Below are 12,035 nucleotides of genomic sequence, written 5' to 3'. Positions count from 1 at the left end.
TCACCAGAGGCCTGGAGAAAGAGGCCAGGGAGTTATTTGCCACTGCTTGTCACAATGTATAATCTAGGGCCAAGAAGAACTTTCTCAGTGGGGGCATGTGCAGCTGTGAAACTCAGGCCCATGGGACACCGTGCACCGAAAGAACACATGGGATCTAACTCAGATAGATTATGCCACAAAAGACAATCAGTGTTGTTTATCATTCAGCAGAGTTTGTGCAAAACACCATTTTAACAGTGTTATACCTTCTTTTTCCCACTGAGTGAAGTAAGAGAACTCTTCGTACTCCAGCACCCTACCTTCATCCTCCTGAATATCCAGCACTCTGACAGGAGGGCATATATTCTCAGTACAGCTAGGCAAGAAGAAACTTTCCTGTGCCGCCTGAAATAGGATTTATTACCTTACCTGCAGTAGAGAAAAGGTGACATTAAGAACACCATAGGGAGCTGAACAATCTAGGAAAGCATTGGCTTCTTTAATTTTACATGACATAGAGGTATACAGTTATTTCTATTATGGTAACAGCCCAATATCTTAGAACTAAGGGGGCATATATTGCAGTAATAAGAATGCTGTTGAGAACATTTCTAACAAAATGTCCATTATGTTGTTTAGCTAAATCATACACTTGCTTTTATCCAGAAAAACAGCTACTGTACAATGCAGTAAGGCCTGTGCAATGGTTACACAATGTCCTCCATCTGCCTGGGAGGAGTGACATTCCTGAAGAAGTCTTTTTATCTCTTATGCTACTTCCTATTCCAGCTCTGGGAAATATGTTGGATCTTCTTCATCCTTCCCCTCTGGTCAAGCAGCTTACATTTCACTGGATATTCCTCTGATTTCTTGTAGAAGGCTGGGAAATAGTCTCCTGAGCTGTGAGTGGGCCTCTTGAGGTGATGCAGCTGAGGCTTGATGGCTGGCAGTGACAAAGGAAGAACAATGATTGTTACCATGCCTAGCATTCATTTGCTGACCGACAAGAAATGAATTCCTCAGAATCTTCGTCCATCCCACTCAGCAAAGCCTGTTTACGCATCTGTGCAAAGGAAGGTTTCTCAGCCTGAGATCCAGGACTCTTTTGGGGTTAATAGGTAGTCACAGAGGGCTAGGAACAATTTCAGGAAAAAAAAAAAAAAGATGCGAAAATATAATTCATAAATATAGATGTAAAATTCTAGAATGAAACACAGGACATATCCAAAATTGAACTTTGGGCAATTAAGCACTTCGGAATACTTGATCTTGAAATCATGCCCTTATTCAGACATCCCAGAAGACTACGCATACACAGGTGAATCCCAAGGAACATTCTCAAGATTAGGAAAAAACAACTTGAACAGATGATGAAAGTGTCAGAAGTCTAAATGAAGAAGAAACTTTATAGTTACTTACCTACATGTAGGTAAAGACATCACCGTTTTCAAAATACCATTGCACAGGGTCATTTTCAGACAATAGATCAGGACTGAGGCCACATTTCCCATAATTCAGGAATAGATAGATCTGAAGGGTTTCATATTATTTTCTGGTAAACTACAGGGCATTTTGAAAGTCGCAAGTGGGCTATATACCGTTCTCAACTTCTCGAGTCTTTATTTTCAACTATGTCTTGCTTTCTTAGATCTTTACATAAGTAGAATAAAAAATGCGACTGTGACCAAAATGTATTCTTATTATGCTTAATTATTATTTGCAAAATAACCCAGCAATGTCAATAATTAGCATAATAACCACTTTAAAGGAAAAGTCATCGTTCTCAGTATTAATCCTAAGAAGTGAAAGGTTTCCCTGTGTGATCTAGCTAACATCAAACAGTCATACTTTCATCTCATTAAAATCCTTGAGTGATTAATCATATTCTAAAATGTCTTGGGAAACAATAAAAACCCTATGGATTTCATAAACTTTAGAAAGACACATCCATAATTCTGCATAGTCATAATCTTTCTTGTTCTCCACTACACTAGATTGACATTCATTAAAAGCTTGAAAAATATCCAGGTGAGTTAGTGTTCTTTGAAGCATTACACTTTTCAGATTAATTCAATTTTCCATACTCAGCATGGATTCAGCCAAATGCTATTGTATTTTTCATTGCTCAGCATGGAGGAATATTTATTGTTAACTGGAATTTTACTGGAGTTGTTGCCATCAGAGATGACTTGGCTAACAAGTTTAAGTAGGTTTATCCAGAACACTGACAGTGCTGTTTATCATCCTCATAAAGGAGTTTACAAAGGGGATCCATGACATTTCATTTCTTCAGGCTTTAGTTATTTAGAGTGATGAGGAGAAGATTCTCTCTCCTCTAGAACTCTAGACTCCCAGATCTCTCACTGACTTCTTGTGTGGTCTGGATTTAACATTCACATAAAAATGAGAATACTTTCCCCAGAGGGTTTTTGTGGGCTTCAACAGGCTATGATTCTCAGGAGTTACATACATAGAGTTACGAGCGTTTTTAGTCCTGATGCCAACATAAATTTCCTTTTTTTAATTAGGGAAAATAACTATTTTTTTAAGATCACAGCTATCATCAAGAGAGTGAAAGCAGAGAATGGGTATTTGGACAGTGCCAGTGTAGACTAGAATAGTTACACAAGTCACGTAATTCAAAGAAACTATCTGTGTGCTATTTAGACACTGATTTAGCAGGGAGGCTGAGTGCATTAGTGGCTTTGTTTGCTCTGGCCAGCAGAACATGCAACCCAGGATCTTACAGAATAGCAGCTGTGCAAATATCAGATTTGTCTAGGAAGGCATCCACCTAGTATTGCTTCTTATCCTTGCTTTGACACTACTCTTCTTTGATTCTTGAGAGGGGTCAGGACTCCCTCTAGCTGCTTGGTATAAACACCTGCCCTATGTCAACATTATGCCTTGATTTGCTTAAGATACAATGATCGCTAGTTTCAACAAAGCAAAGCGTAAGGTCATACACCTGGATCGGGTCAGTCCCCATTTTCAGTACCCGATGGGAGATGATGTGATTGAGATCAGCCCTGCAGAGAGGGACTTGGGAGTGTTGGTCGATGAGAAGCACAACATGACCCGGCAATGCACGCTTGCAGCTCGGAAGGCCAACTGTACTCTGGGCTGCATCAAAAGAAGCGTAGCCAGCAGGTCGAGGGAAGTGATTCTGCTCCTCTATTCCTGCCTTGTGAGACCTCATCAGGAATACTGTGTCCAGTTCTGGAATCCTCAACATAAGGAGGATATGGAGCTGTTGGAACGGGTCCAGAGGATCACTACAAGGATGACTGGAGGGCTGGAGCACCTCCCATACAAGGACAAGCAGAGAGAGTTGGGCCTGTTCATCCTGGAGAAGAGAAGGCTCAGAGGAGATCTCATAGCAACCTTCCAGTACCTGAAGGGGACCTACAGAAAAGATGGGGAGGGGCTATTCATAAAGACTTGTAGTGATAGGATGAGGGGAAATGGATATAAACTGGAGAGGGGCAGATTTAGACTGGACATTAGGAAGAATTTCTTCACCGTGAGAGTAGTGAGGCACCAGAACAGGTTGCCAAGGGAAGTTGTGGATGAACCATCCACAGAGGCGTTCGAGGCCAGGTTGGATGGGGCCTTGGGCAGCTGCTTTAGTGGGATGTCCGTGTCCATGCAGGGAGCTTGTAACTAGGTGATCTTTAAGGTCCCTTCCAACTCTAACTGTTCTATGATTCTATGATCATGACTAATGAAAGAATGAATGCCAGAGCTGCCATTCAGTAGAAAACTGCAAAAGAAAACTTAGCATAGACTGCCAGGAAGATCTCACCCAGCACTAGTCCTTAGGTTCTGCTTGTAGCACCACAGTTCAGAGCTTCCAACATCATACCACCTTAGGTCCTTCCTGAGGAACACATACCATTAACTGATGTCCATATTTTCAAAGACTTTTTCTAGCAGAAAACAGTGTTAAGCTTCTGATCTGCTTCTAAGTTTTTGATAAAACTCTGTAGGTTGGTTCTGATGCACCTTAGCTATTGTGTCACAGTGGGGCAGGATTTGAGAATATCTGCAAACACCTTTACAGCAAATCAACTAGCAGGTTTCAGAGTACAATGCAACTTGCACAGTGCTTATACGAAGGAACAAGAATTGTTCATTTCCCCATCCCTCTCTCCTCCACCGTGTGCAACACAAAAGCAGACAACCATGCTCCAAGCAACTCCGATGGGATTAATAGCTTGAGGAACTGCACCAGAAGCTATTATGTAGTAGTAGCAGTGATGGATGCTCCTATAAACAGATGCAGCCAACACATTTGAGAGTGGTTTGGAAGCAGAGGAACATACATAGGAGAGCAGGTGAACAAACATGTTTGCAAGAGTTTAAACCATTTATCCATGACTCAAGAAACCACAGGAGAATCAAATACTGCCACAAGTTCCACCCTTTAAACTGATTTTAAGATGTGCTGTGCATCCACTGAGTAAGGTCAACATCTGAGGCCATCAAAACCCAATGTGGATGATCACTTGAACCAACAGTCCAGACAATGGCAGGAGCTTCATGGATAATCTGAACAGGAGAAAAACATTTTGCTGAGGAGCCTGCCCTCTGTAATTCAAGTGTGACGGACATTTCACATGAGCCTGAAGCCACGGAATGCATCACCACAGTCCACAAGGATTATTGTACACTATAGTTAAAATTTTAGTTGGTATTTTCCCGATTCCACTGACTTCTCTAGAAATATAATGACTTGCGATAGCTTTGCCCTGTTGCAATTCAAAGGAAATGATTGCTAATGATGCTTACTGACAAAAAACTTTTATAGTCATCTTGAATATTTCAAACTACTAAAACCTATTGCAACTCTTCTTGTTACACAGCAATTCCACTCTGATCAGACAACAGAACAAGACATGGCAAAACACTAATATCCTTTTCTTTTCCTTCTAGAGCATTTCCAAACAGACTGTTACAAATATTTCCATTAGTTCAAAAGACACGTGCCTTCTAAAAAAAAACAAAACTGAAATGTCATTTTCTTTAAAGTCATTGCTACAGTCACTGAGTAAATTGCACAGGTTTTACTCATGGACAAACATGGTAAACAAGTTGCCTCTGATAAAAATTAAGACCAGTCAGCTGAGCAGTCACATCTGATAAGTCATAGAATCACTAAGGCTGGAAAAGACCTCTAAGATCATTGGGTCCAAGCATCAGCCCAACACCACCACACCTACTAAATCATGTCCTAAAGTGCCAGGTCTACACACTTTTTGAACACCTCCAGCGACGGAGATTTCACCACTTCCCTGGGCAGCTGTTCCGATGCTTGACCACACTTTCAGTGAAGAAATTTTTCCTAGCATCCAATCTAAACCTCCCCTGGAACAACTTGAAGCTATTCCCTCTCATCCTAACACTTGTTGCTTGGAAGGAGAGGCCAGCACCCATCCCTCTACAACCTCCTTTCAGGTAGTTGTAGGCAGTGATAAGGTGTCCCCTCAGCCTCCTCTTCTCCAGGCTAAACACCCTGTTCCCCAGGGGCCCTGGCACACCATGAACAAGGCATTAATGTGTTCCCTCACTGAATCAGCTGTGGTTAGTGGCCTGTGAGGACAACCTGAAGACAGACCTTCTGCCATCTCTCCTTGTCCCTCAATGTCCTGCAGAGTGGCTTCAAATTTTGCCTTCAACTACTATGCAGGCAGGAAAAGGAAAATCCTAGGAGAAAGACAACAGGAAAGAGGAAAGGCTTTTATGATCAGTAAAGCTGATTTACAGATTTAGCCAAAAAATTCACCAGTGAGATGAGGGAACTATTTCATCAGGCATTTTCACTGCAAGATGACTCAGCAAAGCTAGGGACACTGGTGTTCCTAATTCAGTATTCTGCTGTTAAATCAAGGGGCACATCCAGGAAGGATTTTTCTTTCTACTTTTTGTCCCTTTTGCTAACAGGGGAAGTTTTCTGCTGTAATTATCAGGAATGTCTGCAAAACAAAGGAGCAGGAGCACAAAAGAGAACATGCTCAAGAAATGTTCTAAACTTAGAGAGAAACAGTTTCCTAGGAGTGTAAAGAACATCTGTGTGTTTATATAAAATTCACTGGTCTCTCCAACAAGATACCTGGAAGAGAGGGTCCAAAGACAGCTTTTCTTGGGCAGTCACCATGACATGAGCTGAAGGTTTAGTAATTAATTGTGATTTATCTTTTTTTTCTGCCCAGGTAAGCTTTTTAGTCCTCTGAATGCATTTTATGCTCCTCTCTGCAAGCTGCCAGCTCCAACATTAAACCCAATGTGACAACACAAACTCTGCAAGTCTCTGCTGCATAACATTGCACAATATCCAACTTTCAGGAATATGAATGTGTACCACAGCTTTTAGCAGACTGTGTGGCCTCATGGACATTAGCTCTGGCACAGAGAGAGGACGGTTGAGAGGGCTGGTTTCAGTCATGGCCTAAGAGAAGAGTAACAGCACAAAGCTTGTTCTTGGTGGCTGAGTGGCAGAGGAGTTGTCAGGGGTGCCCAGCCCATGTCCAGTGCATGACTACCAAGGGTAGGGTCAGCCCTCTGGGGCTCCTGGGCACAGGGACTGTCTTAGGGCCAGCAACCCACAGATCTCAAGGATGCTAGGCAGGGACAGCGGGTGGGGTTTTGCATGGGTGGCTCTGTCATCCCTATGCCACAATGCCACCACCCAGCAATGCAGTTCTCTGGCTCTCTTGAAGACTGCAATCTTATAGTGGGAGTGAGCTCTGCTCTTCCCTTGGCTCCATTTCCCCAGCGGTTCTTGCCTGTGTAAAACAGCCTGTGCTTGGAAGTGGTCCAGGCTTTCTGCACCATCAGGAGTTGCTACTTTCCAGCTCTCCCTGTGCACAAGTGCAGGGCAGACATGAAGGTACCTTTTATGCATCAGTGAGACCAAGAAACACAGTGACAGAGCAAGTTTGGAAGGCAAAAGTATGTTTGCCATAGATACATATCATCCTTTGGGAAATACCCCATGGTACCACATATCCCTTCTACCTCCTCTTCTTCTTTTGGGTGGTTGGTCCTGATCTTCATTGCTCACATTCTCATTCCTTAGGAAACAGGGACAAGATCCTGCACAAACACGTCAGTTCTTGACAGGCTTGCTTCTTCAGAACTGAGACAATGGAATAAAGCTTCCCCCTTTTTTTAAAGAAGCTGCATGGAATTTGCAGAAAATATAAGACTACACATTTTTTCAATAAGAAAATGTGTATGTATTCTTACTACAGACTGAAAATATTGCACTATTATGCACTTCCCATCACATACTTCAAATAGCTGCATGGGAAGTGCTGATTTACAAACCATACCATAGCAAACTGTTTGCTGTGTAAGCCACAGTAATAGAATATGGGTAGGAAGATATCAGTGTTAAACAGACAAATAGAAAAAAAATCTGGATTCCTAAACCAATTGATGCCAAATATACGTTGACATGGGAGGTGCCTTAACAAAGAGAGAGTCAAAACACAGATAGGTATAAAGATGTCTCCAAAACCTCCCCAAAAATCAAGACCTCTAAATGCCACCTGCAAGAAAATCCTTGGTGAAAACACCTGAAGTAGTAGCTTCCCCTATAAATGCAAATACAAGAATTTAACAGCTGCTGGGACTCTATAAGACAGAAATAGCAATATATACAGGTTATACCTGCTGTCACTGCCAATCATGAGAAACTTCAGAGGTTAAGAGGATGCATTTATGATACTTCCGTTTCCATGTTTTCTATCTATGCCTATCTATTTCTAAATGCTTCAGTTTGGATACCTGGGAATCCTCATATGACGCGAGCATGCCGCTCAGAGTTCTAAACTTTACTTTCATCAAATGGTCATTCTTATTCTCGAGTAGGACAGTAATCTATAGAGCACATTGTTTCTCTAAGGGATTATGGTATTTTGAACTCTTTCACATTCTTGCTTGTTCTTTTCCTTACTTACTGCCAAGCAATGGCTGCAGCTGTGTCTGGGGAAACAATCTGCTAAGATGGCAGCTGTGAAATAGCATCACGCTATGAACAGCTTGGAGAACTGAAACAGCACAGAAATGCTACTGCACACGGGCGTCTATATATGGGTGTCTGTATACCTCATCTGCTGGCACAGCAGCCACTGAACTAAATATCAATAGTAAAACTTTTTCAGTACTTTGCTTAAGGTTTGGGGCTTTTTCCTTAGTGATTTATTTTTGTCCTCCTTGAGACTTCTTCTTTTACCAACTGTGAATTATACATATGTGAGTGCTCTTGTACACCCATGTGCCAAGATACTATCTTGCCAATTTATTCACACCGAGCCATGGTTTTGTGTAACTGCTTTGTGTTACTCTTTCTCTCTTCTGACAGTTGTGTAGGACAAAGATGAAGAGATTAAGAAAATGGTTATCATGGTGAAATAGAGACAGCAGGATTTGGTAGGTGGGAAAGGCACAAAAAAGCTATGCTTGGGTTCCTTCTACATCAATGTCCATGTGATAAAGGCCCAAATTATTTGCCAATTGAATTAAAACAATTTCTAACACTCATGCTATAAGCCACAAAACATAAGGCATTTGTTTAAAAAACTTGAAATGTGGCAAAGACCATTGTCCTGGAGACAAGTCGCCTGTTCATATCCATCTCCCAAACAGCAGGCACTGTGAATTCCTGTTTCTAAAGCTGTGCCTATAAGCGAATTAGAGTGAGGTGGTACCGACTGACCTGGCAATGTAAGGTGGTTTCCCGAGGAACCTGAGCCTGGTAAGTCAGCTGAACATCGTGCTGGACCTTTAAAAAGAAAGAGTAGTTTCAGCAGAGAAGGAGAAACAGTAGTCCCATCAGCCATGAAAATGTTTTTTGTAGTGCTGTCACCACTGCGAGTTGTTTACAGTCATGTTTCTGCCATTTCTTATCCGTAGTTTTAGGTAAAAAACTGTGAAAGCAGTCTTACTTCTGGGGATTTCTCCATCACAAGGACTCAATATCGAATGCATCTTCTTTTTATCACTTACCGGATTTGGGTGGAGATACTGGGTCATTGATCCTGGAAGCTTCATGATCTTAAATTTTGGATCTACGAATTGTTGCCAGCTCAGCTCTCAGAAAGCTTTCCTTTTAGCTACCTCTGTGTCCTCAAAGAACTGGCAATCACCAGTTTTATTGCTTGGCGCAGCTCTGAAGGCAGTTGTATAGTACTTACTTTGCTTCGGTGGTGGTTCAGCAAGCAGCTGGTATCACATTGGGAACCACTGGTTCGTAATGGCTCCAGATGTTTAGGTCACTGGCTATATGCACCAGAGAAGGGAAGCGTACTGTGTTTGCAAGTGGAGGTGAGTCACCCAAATCATCAGAAGCCTTTTCCAAACTATGTTTTCTGCCCTCATGCTCATGTGGCAGTCAACATTTTTTTATTTGAAGATTACAGTCTACTACATCAATATCCTTAATATCTAACAGAAACTGGCAGCTTGGTTTCATTTCTGTCTGCAGGATTGGAGGTACATGAAGAGCTCAAAGCAAGCTAGTAAGGTATAAGAATACAAGCAGGCACAGTGGTGAACACATTGCATGTTCTTCAGGAAATCAATACCAGTGAACCTCCCAGAGAGGAAAGGAGTGAATTAAAACCCGAGGCAAAAAGGAAACACACGAAACCTTTCATACTGGTATTGACTGTCTGAACTTTACATCCTCCTTGGAGAGAATGACTCAGTCTCTGCCATTGTTTATCATTAGTTGTTCCTCTTTTAAGAAAAAGATCAAATAGAAAAACTGTAGCAGTATGGGAAAATTCTGGTCGTTGCTCGTGTAGTGTGATGACTACAGCACAGACACTTCTGAAGTCTACCTGTGGAATAAGCTACTTTGTAGAAGGTGTTACTCAGAGATGTAGCTGTGAAAGGAGGTCTGTAAGCAATACTGGAGCACAGGACACTAGTCCTGTGTGATCAAAACATAAAAAAATAATAATCAAGCAAGTAAGTGTTCAAGTGGGCATGAGTGTGGCATGCTGTTGTTGGTATAGATGGTCTTATGGGTTATGATTTCAGCCAAAAGAGAAAATGGGAAAGCTGAGATTGACATGTCTAATGCCCAAACAGATAGAGATGTACCTTAGGTTCCTTAAATAAGCTATTTGAGTTCTCTACCTCAATTTCCTTGTCTTTAGAAATTTGGTGATGCCACGACATCCTCCTTCTCACAGTGACAAGTGGTAAGCAATGACTGCTGTCCGAGCAATGTTCCTACTGCACTTACAAAAAAAATAGTTAATTCAGGGAGCTGAATGTTGGAAAGCAAACAGCAACTGCCACTCCTGGATCAGATGTAGAAAGCATCAGAACAAAATGAACCCTTTTTGGACTTTAATTGAAATGGAGCAGAGACCTCATTGTTTTTATTTGGTAATAGGATGAACATACATGAACTCACTTACAGAAAAATTGGAATGTTGAAAAATGTTTAATACACTTAGAGACCACAAGCCTCTTCTTTCAAATAAGGAACTAACAATAAATACATATAGTTTAAAATTATTCTCAGAACAGTTGAGAATACTTGGCATTACATGGCATTCTTCATTTTGGTTCTGCTTTTTTTTTTCTCATGAGTCTTAACAAACCAAATATGGGGTTTTTTTTGGTACCCTACCAACCGAGTCCTAGGAGCAAAACTCGCATTGAGTTTTTCTTTCGTCTTGGATTTTAACTTGTTTTCTGTCCCCTGGTGCAAAAAAGCATAACAACCTGCCTCTTTCTTCCTTGAAAAACATTAGAGAACAAGTGTCTGTGGTTTATTTTAGTTCAGTTCAAGAATGACAGTTCAAGACTCTAAAGTATATGTTCAACTTCATACATAGAATTCCCTGCAGAATGCCAGCTGAGAAAAGGTTATTTTAGAAGAACACGATCCTGGAGTTTGGTTAATTTTCCCCTTATCTTTCCTGGTTTAGCATTTATTAACTTTATTTAGGACCCATCACTGTAGGGTTAACCACAAGAGCAATGAAATCTACTGTCACAGATAAGCCACAAGGTTCACCCTTCCTCCCTGCTGAAGTTAATCAGTGTGCTAGGTTATAACTTTAAATGCCTACACAAAATAGCATCATCATAATGGAAAGAGATATATAGTCTTGTTTTAAGACATTGTGGTGGAAGCAGTTCCTACCACAGCAAAGGAAGGCAGTACCACCCTGATGCATTGGCTTTACACAGGCTTCCCTGTGTGTAGTTTGCTGTATATGTTTTTGTTATGCAGTCTTTGGCCCCAGATGCTGTGGTGGGACCAGCAAGACTTTGCATGCAACTTCCTTTGATTTCAGTGCAACTAAAAGAGTGATCAGGACCTGTGTGATATTTTGCTCTAAGCTGATGTTGCAAATACAATGGCTTTTGTCTGTTGGGGAAGAACAGGGAGGAGAAAAGGGAAGGGAAATATTCCCATGAGAATCTGGGCCTGCAGACAACCAGAAGGTCTGGTAAAAACCCAACAAGAACCCTACAATAAAAATAGCAAATATTTAAAAAAATTGCATATAAAAGTGTATAAAAATATCATCCAAGCAAGAAGAAAAGGAAAATGCTCACTCTGTCATTCTACTGCTAGGTTTTATCACTAGAAAACTCCAATGGCCATAAGTAATTTCGTTCGATATATGCATTCATATGACCACTGTCAGAGACAACAGGATTATGTAAATTCCTCCTACCACTGGATAGTGTTATGAGTACACAGCAGCTGATACATATGCATTTGGAAGAAATCAAAAGAATACAAAATGCCAAGACTGTGCTGTGAGGCTTGTAAGTGAGTGCTTAGGTATGAGGGCAAATAAATTCACTAAAACTGAGCTTGAAGTCCTCAGCCAGCTTGCCTGGAAGCAGTTCCATTTTCTTCTACCTGACAGTCAAGTCACCAGAGCAGGGAGAACTGACGCCTTGAAGACAGGCATGTATCCTGGTCCTGCTTGGGTACAGATCTGAATCTTCTGCACTTCCCAGGGATCAAAAGGGACATTGCAGCAACTTGAAGACAGTTTCAGCAGGTGGAAATG

The 12,035-nt window shown here is 41.4% G+C and overlaps 1 protein-coding gene across 6 annotated transcripts in view; it reads right to left on the bottom strand.

Moving 5' to 3' along the window:
* Positions 1-475: 475 nt before the first annotated feature.
* PDE1C (phosphodiesterase 1C) overlaps positions 476-12,035 on the bottom strand; it is a 291,755-nt gene continuing 280,195 nt past the window's right edge. For 3 of the 6 annotated variants that reach the window (XM_054060643.1, XM_054060645.1, XM_054060644.1), the window contains exons 18-19: positions 8,702-8,767; positions 490-922 (exon numbers count right to left, since the gene is read on the bottom strand). In XM_054060643.1, coding sequence (XP_053916618.1) covers positions 753-922; positions 8,702-8,767 — 236 coding nt within the window. In that variant the 3' untranslated portion in view covers positions 490-752. Of the gene's footprint in view, positions 923-1,046; positions 1,112-8,701; positions 8,768-12,035 lie in introns of those variants that run through there. The other 3 variants (XM_009568489.2, XM_054060647.1, XM_054060642.1) reach the window with 3 other exon arrangements.

This window comes from Cuculus canorus, chromosome 2 (genome assembly GCF_017976375.1).
Source record: "Cuculus canorus isolate bCucCan1 chromosome 2, bCucCan1.pri, whole genome shotgun sequence".
NCBI lineage: Eukaryota > Metazoa > Chordata > Aves > Cuculiformes > Cuculidae > Cuculus > Cuculus canorus.
Note: the sequence above shows the minus strand (reverse complement) of the source record. Positions and strands in the feature narration are given on the sequence as shown.